This window comes from Penaeus monodon, unplaced genomic scaffold, assembly GCF_015228065.2.
Source record: "Penaeus monodon isolate SGIC_2016 unplaced genomic scaffold, NSTDA_Pmon_1 PmonScaffold_96, whole genome shotgun sequence".
Taxonomy (NCBI): domain Eukaryota; kingdom Metazoa; phylum Arthropoda; class Malacostraca; order Decapoda; family Penaeidae; genus Penaeus; species Penaeus monodon.
This window is the reverse complement of record NW_023664991.1, coordinates 1-15000: the sequence shown is the minus strand read 5'-3', so window position 1 is coordinate 15000 and position 15000 is coordinate 1. Positions and strand designations below refer to the sequence as shown.

Genomic DNA, 15000 nt, shown 5'->3' with positions numbered 1-15000 from the left:
CGGCACTTTTATTCTTTTTCATTTAAAAAATTTTGTGCCCATTTGGGGACTATCTCTCTCCAAATGAGTTTTCCTTACCGGGGTTTTTCTTTTTACGAGGTACAAAATGCCCAAAGGGGGGGGTTTTTCTACAGGAAAGTCCCCACAGGTGAGGGGTTTCTGTTTCGTCAAGCCAGGAGTATCCCCAAACTCACCTGGGGGGAGCGGGGTTCGCATAGTTCGAGTTTGACTTTTTCTTTTCCTTTTTTTTTTTTCCGCCCCCAAAATTCTATTTTTTTTATATCAATTTCGCATTTTCATTTTTTTTTGTATCACATTATCACAAGAAGTTTTTTCTTTTCGTTCTTTATTCTTTTTAAAATTTCTCTTTTGTTCGGGGGTTTTTCACTGGGTTTTTATTTCCAAAAACCCTAAATTTAAAATTTGAACATTTTGCCCCGCCCACACTAAAATTTAATGTAGTTCTTTTGAAAGGGAGTCGGGGGGGCCTTCCATTCGTGAAATATGAGTAAGCATCCACAACATAGGGGGTATTAATTTAACCATCATGGTCAGACTTTTATACAAAAACTCTTTCGCCTCGTTCAAAATTTTCACTTATTACCCCGTAAATATTGCCGGGGATTTCAAATTTCAATAGTCGTTACATAATTTTGTTTTTTTTAAATCCTTTAATTTTTTCGCCCTTTCAATATATACTAATATTTTATATATATATATAATTTTATATATATTATATATATGAAATTTTTATATATAATAATGGGGCCGCGGTGGCCAAAAGGGTTAGAGCGTCGGACTCAAGACGTCACGACGGCAATCTGAGTTCGAGGGTTGGGAGTCCCCGGGCCCGGGCGCGTTTTTCCCTTGGGCAAAAAATTAAACCCCGTTCCCCTCCCCGGGCCCTTTGAGTCCAAGCCAGCTCAAGTCATTTCCCGGGTAAATAGAGAGGTGACTCGATAAAAACCCCGGGGGGAAAGGGCAAGGAAAACCCACCGCTCTAAATTGAAAAGGGAAAAAACAGGGAAAGGGGGGGGGCCCCAATGATCGTAAAGGGCCGGGGTTGGCCGAATTTTAGAGCGCCCGGGATTTCTAAACGTCACGACGGGCAACCCCGAATTCGAGGGTTCGGGGTCCCCCGGGGGACCGCCGCGTTGTTTTTTTGGGCAAGGAACTTCCCTTGTTTCCCTACCTACCCAACTGGGGGCCAAGCCACCCCAAATTTCAAGTGTTTGGTCCCAAGCCCGGATAAATAGAGAAAATTTATTCCCAAAAAAAGGTACCACCGGCACTCTCCGGGGAAAGGAACGGGGGAAACCCTCCCCGGGTACTCACTCCAAAAAGCATAAACAACATAAAGGGACTACAATTAAGTATCATGCCTGTGACCACGGCGGCTAAAGACATGAACCTACCTTTTTAAAAGAAGAATATATATATATAATTATATATATTTTATATAATATATATATAAAATATTTTAAAATTATATAAAATAAAAATATATTATATTTTTTTGTTTTTTAAAAAAAATATATATTATATATATATAATATATATAATATAATATATATATATCTTTATATAATATTTATATATAATATATATATATAAAAATTTATATAAAAATGTATATATATATATATTATTATATTTTTATATATAAAATATATTATATATATATATAAAATATTTTATAAAAATTATATATAATATTTTATATCATATATATATATAATATATATATATATAATATATATATATATATAATACCGTCCCAAAAAACCAACTTGTATGAATGAAAACCCTCCTAGCCCCCTCGTGGGTTTTCAGAAGTTTCCCACATTAGAAAAGGGAAAAAGGGATGCTGCCTGATAGTGAATTTTAAGAGGAGGAAATTTTTTAAACCCCACCCGGTTTTGCATAACAAAAGAAGAAAAAGGGAAAAAACACTGTCAAAATTTTTGATATTATGCAGAATAAAAACAACATACAGGGCATATATTTTTTATATATAAAAATATAAAATATATAATATATATAAAATATATATTATTATATAGGATTTATATAATATATAATATATATATATAATATTTTTATATATTATGTATTATTTATATATATATATTATATATATATTATATATATATTTTATATAATATATATAATATATATGATATTTTAATTATATATATATATATATATATATATTATAAAATATTAAATATATATTATATATATTTTTATATATGAATGTATGTAGGTCAAACATTCTGCATATATATACACCTAGTGGGGCACGCGAGGGAGGGAGGATATAATTTTTATATATATATTATATTTTTTATATTTTTATATTTTTAATATATATATATATTTTTTAAAAAAAATGTATATATTAAATTATTATAATTTTAAAATATATATTTTATATATATTTATTATATTCATATATTATTAATTTTTTTTTTCCCTCTTGAAGATAAATACAAATCAACTTATAACTGTTTTAGCCCTTTTGGGGACGTTTAAAAAGAGGTTTTACTTCCCTTTGTGTTTATTTCATTCTGGGGACCTATATTTTGTGCCCTTCTAAACTGTCAATCGTCCCTTTTCCTCCCCCAGCTAACCTGTCGCCCTGGCAGGTACCCGAGCCCCCGGGACCGTGCCCCAGGGGCTCTCAGCAGACTGGCTCTAACCCGGAAAAGGCTGCCCGGTGGTCGGAGCTGCTACCCTTGCTCGAAAACTTTTACAGTGTACCGCTGCGTTTTTTAAATCTGTCCCCGGTCAAGCCCGGGCCCCAGGGTTTATCGCGTTCAAATCCCTCTTTGGGGTACACCCCCAACGTGTGAGTCTGGTTTTTTCGGGTCTTAATAGGAAAAGTTGGTCGCTTGGCGGGGTTCCCTTTTGAAGGGAACGAGGGGAGCCGTGGAGGGTTTTTGGGGGCAGGCGTCCTCAGACACTTTTTGACATTTCAGACACGGCATGGGAACAAGAATGGGGGAAAGGGAAAGGGAATTTTTTTAGGAAGATAATATGTTTATTATCACAATAAGGGGAAAAGATAAAACCCAAATTGGGCCCAAAAGTCCCATTCCTTTTTTTTATCATTTTAATGATATGCTTTTCTGTCTGATTTGCCTTTTCATTAAAATGGAAAATCAATTTCTCTAAAAACTTCCCCAATTCATTTAGGTTTAATTTATTCTTATTCGGGGAAAATTCATATTTTATTTTTTATTTTTTATTCATAAATTTGTGTAATTTCTTTCCTTGTGTGAAGAAATGGGTAAATTTAGATGCAAAAACACCAAAAAACCCTATCTATCTATCTATCTATCTATCATCTATCTATCTATCAAATATATATAATATATGTTATATATATTATATATATATATATATAAAATTTTTATATATATATATATATATATTTTATATATATTTGTTGTAAAGTATATATATATATGTGGGTGTGTTTTGGGCTGTGTGGGATGTGTTAAGCCAGGTGATGCCCCTTTCAGGTGCCCCGTACAGGACTCCAGGACCCCGCGGGAGTGCTGGCCTGGCTCGAGGGGGAGCTGGGAAGGCAGAGGGCGCGGGGGGTGGTCCACCTTCTGGGCCACGTGCCGCCGGGAACCTGGCCGCGGAAAGGGGGCCCGGTTTAAAGGGAGGTTTTAAAAAGGATCGTTGTCAGGTGAGGGGAAAGGGGAAAGAGGGCTCGGGGCGGGGAGGGGCGGGGAGGGCGGAGAGGAAGGGGTGAGAGGGTATAAAAAGGGGGAGACAGGGTAGGGAGGAGAGGGAAGAAGGTAGGAGAAAGGATGGAGGGAAAAAGATGAAGATGAGGGGGGAGACGTAGGAGAAGGGGAAAAAAGGAACTAGGAAGACAGGGAAGGGGCAAAAAGGGGGGGGGTAGAGGAAGGTAGAAGAGGGAAGGAAAGAGGAAGTAAAAAAAAAAAAAAAAGATAGAAGGCAAAGAAAACCCGGAAAAAAATAAAGGGGCGGGAGGTGAAAAAAGGGGAGGGAAACCGGCTTAAAAAGAACTAGAATGAAAAGGGGCAGGAGAAGGGCGGGGGGGAAACAGAGGGGGGCTAATGAAATGAAGGGGAGACGGGGGGGAATAATAGGGAGTGGGTGAAAGGGGGGAAGAGGGAGCGAGAGAGAGGAAGGGGGAAAGGGGAGAAAAAGGATGGAGGAGGGGGGACGAGAGAGAGTGAAGGAGGAAAAGGGGAAATAAGGAGGGAGAGGGAGGGAGGGTAGGGGGAAAAAAGAAAAGTGAAAAAATAAGGAGGGGGAAGAAGGGGGAAAAAGGAAAGGAAGAAGGTATGGGGGGGGTTTAAAATAGGAGGGGGGGAGCGAGTGTTAAGAGTAAAGGGGGACAGGAGGGAAAGTTAGAGTAGGGTTTTTTTTTTGGGGGGGAGGGGGGGGGGGAGGGAGTGATGGGAATGATGATATGATAAAGATAATAACCCGTAATCATTTAAATAAAAATTCCGTGATAAGCTATTTTTCATCAATGTTAACCTTTTTTTAACCCTGAATTATATAAAAATAAATTATTTAAAGAAAAAAAAAAAAGCCTCCTTGCACGAAAAAAGGGCCCGTGAAGTGGTTTCCCCAGGCAGAGGGGGGTGCCCTAAAGCGTCTTTTGCAGGTACGAGAACGTGATTTTGCGGCCCAGTTCTTCGGGCAACACCCCTTTTGGAAGAGGTTTTGAGGTTTCCCTGCCCGGGGAGCGCCCCGTCGGCGTGGCCCACGTGGCGCCGAGCCCGGGGCGGGCCCTGGATACCTCCCCCCGCCACAAGTCTACCACGTGGAGGGGACAGGCCCGGGCACCACCAAGGGGGGGGGCCTTTTCTCTGAAAGCCTCTCTGTTGCAGTTTCTTGTCTCTCTCTGTCTGCTCTGCTCTCTCTTTTCTTTCTCTTTTCTCTTCCCCTTTTCACACACATTTTTTGGGCAGATCGTTTTTTTAAAATCTGGGGCCTGAGCAGGAAAAAAAAAAGTAAAACGAAACCGTTTGTATTTTTTCGAGCCGAGGCCCCGACACACGCATTTGAAAAAAAATTTTTTTTCCCCTCTCTTTGTCTGATTTACGGAAGAGTTTCTCTTTCCTGAAAATCATTTCCTCCACGAATTTAAAGCCTCCACGCCAAAAACTCGTTTCTGGGCCACGAGACGTTTCGTCCCTGAAATTGGGCGGGGGCGCGGCAAGCGCGAGGCTCACTGGGAGCGCCCCTACTCGGCCCGGGACGCGTTTCGGAAAGGCCGCCCCCACGCCCGCCGATTTTGGGAGGACCCGGCGGAGGCATGGGGGGCCCACAGGCCTCTTCGAGTTTTTACTACAAGTAGGGAAAAGGTGTCTTAAATGAAAAAGAACGAATTAAAATTTACTTTTGTGTGCGTGCCTTTTAAAAGTATATTAAACTGAAAAGCAAAAGCTTCTTCCGGCCCCTTCGTAAACGGGGACCCGTACATGGGCCCCGGGGGGCGACACCAGTGCCCACCAGCAAAACGCCTTTTTCGGGCGTCGGCCGCTTCCCCCACAGGAATGACCTGAAACCCTGCTTGAAACTACTGACGAGAAGCAGAAAGGACGACAAAAAGACGTCCGGGGAATTTTGAGTTCTCATAGGGAGTTCTCGTCTCTAGCGTCGACGCTGCGGTCTGCTGGATTTGGGGTTTTCTAGTATTTGATTTAGCAAAAAAATGTTTAAAAACGGAAATTTTTAAATTTTTTTTGGAAAAAAAAACCAAGCACATACATGGGGTGTGCATGGATACATATAACATATGTATAAAACCCCACCATATATGTTTGTGCGCGCGCACATACACAAAAAAAACACATATGGATAAATTATATGACAAAATATATAAATCTATATATATACAATATATATTTATGTGTGTGGTGGGGTGGGTGTGTGTGTGGTTGTGTGGGTGTGTGTGTGTGTGTGTGTTTGCGCGACACACACACAAAACCACACACACCCCAAACCAAAATAAAAATTTTATATATATTTAATAAAATATATATTATAAATATAATTAAAATAACCAACATACATAATAAATTATATACATATAATACATTAAATATACATATAATAAATAGATACATAATAAATATTATATTTTATATAATATTATATATAAAAATATATAAAATATATTAATATAAATATATATAATATAATAATTTTAATATAGGGTTTAAAATATATTTAAGGGAATATCTATATAATATATATTTTTATATTAATATATATATATATATATATAGATTAGTATAAAAATATAAAAAAATTATATATTATATATATATTATTATATATATATAAATAATATATTATATATATTATAATATTTTATTTTAAAAATAAATATATATATAAAAATATATTATAAAATTACAAAATATAAAAAATATATATATTTTTTTATATTTAAAAAATATATAATACCCAAATATATTATATATATTATATATATTATATTTATATTTTATTATTTTATATTTTAAAATTTTGAATATATTGGTATATATATTAAATATTTTTATAAAAATATTTTATATAAAATATATATATATAAAATATAAAATATAAAATATATAATATATATATTTATATAATTTAAATATTATAATATTATATATATTTTTTAAAAAAAATATTTTTTTTTTAAAAAAATTTAATTTTATAAAATATATTATAAATTAAAATATATAAAAATATATATATATAAAATATATATTATATTATATTATAAAAAATATATATATATATATGTGTGTGTGTGTGTGTGTGTGTGCGTGTGTGTGCGCACACGCACACACACCCCACACACACACAAAAACCACACACACAAAACACCACACACACACACACACACACAGATACACCACAACACACAAAGACTGGCTAAGTATTTTCTTGGGCCCCCAAAGGGTCAGGAGTGATCCCAGCAGCGGGGAACAGCCCCCCTTCTCCGGGGGGTTTACTAAATCCCAGGGATTTAGGATTTCTGGCTCCTGGTATCAGCCTTTTAACCCCGGAAATTTTGATACGGGGACTGTGATGAAAATCAACCACATACTTGTTAGCATCCGGAAAGGGTCCCCCAGAATTTCAGGGTTTCCCTAGTTTCCGAGTTCTGCGGCACTTTACCATAGACCCCCAGGGCCCTCCAGAGCTAACCCGGGAGAGCAAATATTAAAATCACTGGGGGAAACCAAAAACGGGCAAAATCGACTTGCCCCATCCATCTGAGTCCCTGGAAAACACTGATGAAACGAGTTGACTGATTGGGTTATTTAAAAATTTTCCCGCCGCGTCAAAAAGCTAAGATCTTTAGCGGCGAATCCTTGCTAAATAAAAATTTTAAAAATGTTTAAAATTTTAAAAATCTATCAATAGATATTTAAAAAAAAACAAAAAACAAATTAAAAATCAAAGCATAAATATTATACTCAAGGTTAAAATTTTTGCATAACATTATGCATAATTAAATTTTTTTTAAAAATATTATTCTCCCTAAGGAAAATAAGACCCTCTCGTCACAACCCCCCCCCAATACTTTTCAGTGTATATGGGGGGAAAAGTAAACGTCTTTGGCTGAAAATGTTGCACATCTTACTACATGTGCGACCGTTAAGGGCCTTTTGGCATCCCTCAAAAGTGCTTGATTTTAGCCTCATCGACCCACGAGTCGTCTCGTGTGCCCGATTTTTTAACTTGTTAATACAACTTCTATTTTTGGGTTGGGAGGGATGTGGTCCCCCAACTACAAGATACTCATTTTGTTTCCAAGGATCCTCCATTTTTCCCTTCACTATCACGAAGACATTCCTTATGCTGATTTTCAGGTCGGGGGGGAGATTTGATCAGTTTGGCTTTTCCCCGTGATCCCAACATGTGTGGCACTAAACAATTATCTTTTTACGTTTGACATAAAATCAACCAATTTTGAACCTCCTCACTACGGATGTTTTTTAAACTTTTGATTGTTGAAAGGGGCATTGGGAGGTCAAATATATTACAACAGAATGTTCGAAGACTCTAGTCATCTTAACTGTTTAAAAGGGGGGGCTGAACTCTGCAGTGGAAGGGGGATCGAGGCGCTAAAAAAGCGCCGATGCAGTCTTCCTTCTGCTCATGCTGCAAAGCCCACCCCTTTTTTCAGTTTTCAAACCCTTTGCATATAGCATCTGATCCTTGGAAAAAATTAAAAATGTGCTGAAAAAAATCTCTCTGATTTTGCTCAGATCTCTCCCCTTTCCCCCAATTCGCCCAAACCAGCTCGATTTGATTAGCCCAAAGGGAATTGGGGAATTCCAACACCCAAACCTTGGGGATTTAAAATTAAACTTCCACAAGATCCTCATTCTCCTCCAAGGAAGTATCCTAAAAAGGGAGTTAAAAACCAATTGGATGTAAAAGATCCGGAAACCTTTTTAGTCGTGTAGTAAATCAGGTTCATGAGCCCCGGGGTTAAGAAAAGGGGGTTTCTCCCCCTCAGCTACGGGGATCCACAGGTAGCTAGCTTCTTTATGAACTGAGCCCAACATCAGAAAAAAGTGGGAGTTGCAGATGAATAACCCTCATTCCAAAATCAAGTTTACTACGAAAAAGGGGCCCCCCCCCCGGTAAAGCTGCAGAAGCGTTGTGCGGTCCACCCCAAATAAATGTGAAAAAAAACCCGCAAAACACTAAGTGTTTTTGTGGGCTTCACTTTTAACTGTTTATGTGAGGCACCATGTAACCCTTGAGCAAAATTAGACCCAAGTACTTCCCTTTTGGACAAATTGCAGTGGGTTTGCCCTTTTAGAGGGAAGGAGGGAAACTTTCCTCTTTTTGTGGAAATGTATACCCATGGTTTGTTTGGGAAAAAAAAATTGAACCGATATTTTGACATGTACACCTGTTTTTCCCCGTTGCATGGTCCCTTGCAAATGTGTAGCTTCCCCCGGAGCAGTACAGTTAAAAGGATCCACATACAGATGCAGGACAGAAATTGGAAAACCTTACAGTCATTTATGGGGCAATGGCAAACAGGGTAACTTAAGACATCCCTTGTGGGACCCCTTCACCTATTTTCCGGGTTAAAAAAAACTTCCCACCAAACTTAAACTTCCCTGCAAAGGAAGTTTTGTATGAAGGTAGGTAATGTCTCTAACCAATGTATACACTTAGAGAGCCATGCTTCCAAGTAGTATCGTAAGCCTTTAAGGTCAAAGAAGATGATCAGTAAAGTCTCTGTCGAAGGAATTTGTATACATTTCCACCCCTCACAAGTGATCGTGGTCGACCCTTTTTTAAAAGCCTATTGTATGGGGTCAACACGTTTTTTTTTCCACAGCCCTGTCAACCGAAGTTTACCATTTTCTCTATCAGTTGCAGATGCAGTGATAGGGAAATTTGGCTGAATTTTCCTGGTGCGAAGCATCTTTGCCAAGTTTAGGGCAGGAATGATTATAGCTTCTTTTCCATGTGGAGGCACTGTACCCTCCCTATAGATCCCATTAAATAGGTTAACAGGAACTTGTGGGGGCCTCTGGTAAGGGATAATTTGGATGGAATATGTCACTTCCTGGGGCAGTTTTACGGGAGAACTGCAAAAACAGGACCCTCTCCTTTTAAAGTCTCCAGTGTCGTTAGCCTCCTTTTGCGCGGGCCTGGCCTTGGTGGGTATTTTTTTAATTGACAAGGTTCAATGCTGGGGGGTTTTTTCAAGCCTTTTAAAGCAGCTTTTCTTGCTCTGCAGCTTGTTGATTCATCGGAAAACCAGTACCGAGGTCGACAATACGCCTGCTACTTTTGGAAAGGATCTTCACTGCAAGGTGAATTGTGAGGAAGTGTTTAAAAATCTTTAAAAACACTGGAAAACATTCACAGATCCTAAATACTGCAGTTGATCTAAAAAAAATTTCATCTGCATGTTCAAATCCCATCTCTGCACTCTATTGGTGGAAACCTCACCTCCTCCCAAAAACATTGGAAAATGGTCGCTTCCATGAAGTTTCCCCGACCGCCAAGTGAAGTTAATGTGAATCAGGTGACCTATTGATAGGTCTATATTGGAGAATGTCCCAGTTTGAATTTGGGAAAAGTGTGGGAGTGTCACTGTTCAGTAAAAAATGGGGTCTACTTTTAAGAACAAGGACTCCAAAAGGCCCCTTCCTTCGAGGGTTACCAAGTGTTCCCCAGAGGGGATCCGGGCCCTTGAAATCCCCCAAAAGAGAAAGGTGTGGCAACTGCCCCAAATAGTTTTTCCCAAAACACTAAATTTTTAGATTTTGGAGGAAGGTAGATGGACAATAGTGTAAAGGTCTGTAAGCGTATTTCAAAGCCCTTTACCCGGGAGTGTTGTTGAGGGGATGCCTGGGAAGGGAATTTTTGACGTACCATTACTGTACCCTCCTGAGGCCATTGTCAAAGGTTCCATAAGGGGTTTAATTTGGGAAACAACCAGGGAAAAAAGGGACGATTTTCCCGGTCAAAAACTCTTTTGGGCATACACAAACTGGGTTACATAAGTATCAGATGTTGCAGTTCTTCCCTTTTTTCTTGAATTTTCCCTGACAGTTCCACTGGATTTGGGTATCCTTTGCAGGGTTGATTTAAAAAAAGACGAAGGGAATCAGAATGGCCAAAGGGCAATGGAAAAAACTCGGGGGGAAACATACAAAAGGTTTTTACTGCTAAAAAGGACAAATTACGTAAACCCTATAAATAAGCAAATATGTACAATCAGGAAAGGGGGGGAAGAGAGAGGATCCAGCGGGCAGGCGAGGGCACATGGCGGGAAAGGGGCACACAAATCAAACACAGGGCAATGTGAATTTTTTTGGGAAATACAAAAGGTTTATGCTAAAGGCCAAAAATACACTACACATTACATAAGCAAATATGTACAATAGGAGCTGGGGGAGAGAGAGGATCAAGCAGAGCAGGCGAGGTCACAGGGGGAAAGGGGAAAAGCCACAATCAAAGTCAAGGAAAAATGTAATTTTTGGAATGCTCTTTTAGGGGCCCGCCCCTATGTATAGGGCCCATACCCTTTTCCCCCACGAGGCGTACAAACCCCAACGGAAAAGGGACCTAACCCCCGCCTCACAGAGTGAGGTAAACCGGCAAATTTAGAGTAATCTCGCAGTTGTGAACAGTTTTTTTAGATTTTTTCTTCCATAAGGTGCTTGGCAGCTCCTGTGGTCAAGGTTTGCCCCAACCTTTGGGCTGCCCTTTTGGGTTTGGGAATACCTTTTTAATGATTGTTTACCTAGTTTCCTTTGGACAGGCTCGGGTTTTTCGAGGGGGAAAAAACTCCCAAAGGTAGGTCAGCAATTTGGGATGGGGTTTTAAAGGAAGTAGAGAGTGTGTGGTGTAAGGGAAAAACCGGGAGGGGAAGGGTTGGTGGGGGGAGGGTTTTCCTGGCTGTAACAGCACACGGGCACTTGCTTTTTCCCCTGGGAAAAATAACTTTCTTTGCTCCATTACCAATACTTTTTTTTCAAATTTGTACCTTTAACATTGCTTTTATGAAGCTTCATGAGTTTTTTTGCAATGGTAACAGCATATTGGACATTTTCATTTTGATGAATGTACCACACTTTACAATACTCTTGGTTTCCCATTTTTTTTAAAAAAGGGAAAAGTTGGTCCATGGTGGGGGGGGGGGGGTGAGGAATGAAGTTTTAATTTGATGACTTCTACAAAAAATTTACAAAGATCGCTCTCTCCCTGACGACCCCATGCAACCCCTGGCCCTTCCCCCTGGAACATACAGTTTTCTCTGGAACCTTTTCCAGCTTCCCCAAAAAGACAAGAATTTAAAAAAATCTACCTGGAAATATGAAAGTATTTCACATAGTAAGTACTAGTAGTGAATACCTTTTGATGGGGTATCAATTATGGATCTTGATATTTCGAAGTACATTGGAAAATATTTGGGGTATGTCAACGTGATCCTCGCATCACCCACAGCGAGATGGGTAGCCTGATAGTTAAGGTTTCGTCCCCAAACGAGAGTGCCTGTCTGCGTGTGATATGCGACATTGCTGGGGCTCAAGTTTCATGTTCTCACAAAACCCTTAATCAGTGTAAGGGAACTGTCTTTTTCCGACACCTGATGAGGTATTCTGAGGAGAAACTGTTAGGGAAACTAGAAAATTTAATGTAGTGACAGTAAAACGTTTTAAGAAGAGAGTTGTGGGTTTGGAACAGTCGACACCAGCTCTCTTTCTAATTTTAACACATTAGTCCTTCCAAATCAGTTGGCATGGTACCACCTCAAGGTAAAGACATGTGCCTAACCCAATGCAGTGCTTCCACTGTCAGGGTTAGAGCATGGAGCCAACTCTTGCAATTAAGGAAAATCAAGGAGATGACAACCGTCCAGGTCCAATATGCTTTTACCACTGCAAAGAAGCTCATGAAGCCTCTTCAAACAAGGTAAAAGGTACAAATTTGAAAAAGTATGTTAATAAGGAGAAAGTTAGTTTGCTGTTTGCACAGCCAGGTAGGATCTTTGCTTCGGTTCTAGCCCATCGTAAATTCCCCACAACCCTTACTCTCTGATGCTTTTCTGCCACTTCCTTTAAACCTCAGTCTCCAATTTCTGAAACTGCTCTGGTGAGTTGTTCCACCAGAAACGGAAATAGGAGTGAGGGTTCTATTGAGGAGATTCCTCCTCCCAAAGAAGTCTTTTGGGGCCGTCAGTTAAGGCTCCAGAGGCTTCAACGGTGACAGCTCCCACTACCACCACATCCACAGGGGGCCTCTGCTTTATTTAACCCAGTTAGTGTATGTCTGCAAGAGATTATGACCAGGGAAAATCGTCCCATTTTCTTGAGAGGATTCCAAATTCAAGCCCCTTATGGGACCTTTGATAATGGACCTCATGGAGGAGTAGCAGTAATGGTACATCAGGAAAATTCCTTTCCAGCCATCCACCCGCAGACAACACTGCAGGTGAAGGCTGTGAGAATAGGCTTGGCACGACCTTACACTGTTACACCTATCTACCTTCCTCCACATAATTTCAACATAAATGATTTGGAAGATCATCTACTTGGGAGATTTCAATGGTCGGCATCATCTCTGGGGAGACACTTTGTGCAACCCTTGAGAAAGGGCCTTGGAGTCCTTGTTCTTAAGAGTAGATGCAGTTTACTGAACAAGACACTCATTGCAGTATTGCAAGGATTTGTGAATGATTTCCAATGTGTTCGAGATGCTGTTAATCATTTCACATCACGAATTCACCTTGCAGCAGAAGCATCCATTTTTAAATGAAGCAGGCAGTATTGTCGACCTCTGGTACCATGGTGGTCTGATGAATGCCAACAAGCTGTCAGAGCAAGAAAAGCTGCATTATGGCAGTTGAAGCGACGCCCCAGCGATGTAACCTTGATCCATTAAAAAAGGACCAATGCCATGTGCTAACGGTGGGTTGATGGATGTCATGGTTACTGTATTTCTCCTTGATTAATTCTGGGATCCCCTTAGCATGGGTATGGGACAGGGTGCGTAAGATCACTGGAAAGAGCACATCCATGTCACCACCTGCTTTGAAGATAGATGGCATAATCCTCACAGGCAATGGAGATGTTGCAAATGAGCTAGCTAAATCCATGGCAGAGATCTCTGGAGCATCTTACATCTTTCCACTCTTTGGGTTGAACAAGAACCATCAATGTTGTTTTCAGCAGGGACTGCATCTTCTTTGCAGCTCTACTGTAAGACTGCCCCAAGAAGTGACAAATTCTCCCACCAAATGATATCTCACTCCCCAGAGAGCTCCAGAACCCCCCGGGGAGCTATCAAAGGATCTATAGGGAGGACGTCCATCCACGGATGGAGACTAAATCATTCCGTTCCTAACCCGGCAAGGATCTCCACACCAGGAAATTACAGACCAATTTCTCTCACAAACTGCATCTGCAAGCTGATGGAGAAAATTTTCAGGTTGACATGGCTGCTAGAAAAGGAAAACGTTTTGGACACATCAATATGGCTTTAAAAAATTGAAATCTAAACAAATGCACGTGAGTGAGGATGGAAACTGCTATATATAATTCCTTTGCACAGTGACATCACATGTTAGCAGCTCTTGACTTTTGGGAAAAGGGTTTCGATACTGCTAGGAAGCATGCATACTATGAAGCTGTATGACACTGGTTTAAGAGGAGCATTACCTAAACCCTTTATACAAAGTTTCCTTGTAACAGGAAGTTTAGAATTCGAGTGGGAAACATTAATCTGGAAGGGGTCCCACAAGGGAATGTCTTAGGTGTGACCTGTTTGCCACTGCTATAAATGATATCATAAAGGTTGATCCAAGTGCTGTCTCATGTAGTTTGTATTGAATGACTTTACACTATACTGCTCAGGAGGAAGCTTACAGGATGTGCAAGGACACATGCAGCCCGCAATAAATCAGGGTTGTACAGTGGACAACATATCATGGGTTCAAATTCCCTCCAAGCAAGGGCAAAGGCTACAATTTCCAGAAATGACGAAGTTCCATGCTTCCCTCTATTTTGGAGCAAACCTACTGCAATTTGTCCAAGAGGTGAAGTTTCTTAGTTCTATTTTTGACTCAAGACTTACATGGGTGCCTCACATCAAATTGTTAAAAAGTGAAGGCTACAAAAGTACTTAGTATTTCACATCTATCTTAGGGTGCAGACCGCACAACGCTTCTGCAGCTTTAAACCCAGCGCTTATTTTGTAGTAAGCTTGATTGTGGATGTGAGGCTTACTCATCTGCAACTCCCACTGTTTCTGGATGTTGGACTTGGTTCATAATGAAACTCTCAGAATCTGTATTGGGGGCTTTCAGGTCTTACCTGTGAGTCCTGTGGCTGGGGGGAGAACCACCTCTTTCATTTCACCATGACTAATGAACCTGATTTTCTACCACGACTACAAAGGGTTCAGGGTTTCCTACATAGATTGGTTTTTAACCCCTTTGGGATAGCCAACCTTTAAAAA

The 15000-nt window shown here is 39.8% G+C and overlaps 1 protein-coding gene across 1 annotated transcript in view; it reads left to right on the top strand.

Moving 5' to 3' along the window:
• LOC119572092 (sphingomyelin phosphodiesterase-like) overlaps positions 1–5369 on the top strand; it is a 15450-nt gene extending 10081 nt beyond the window's left edge. The window contains exons 9-11 of the mRNA XM_037919089.1: positions 2629–2808; positions 3528–3677; positions 5146–5369. Of these exons, the coding sequence (XP_037775017.1) occupies positions 2629–2808; positions 3528–3677; positions 5146–5369 (554 nt within the window). The remainder of the gene's footprint in view (positions 1–2628; positions 2809–3527; positions 3678–5145) is intronic.
• Positions 5370–15000: the final 9631 nt, after the last annotated feature.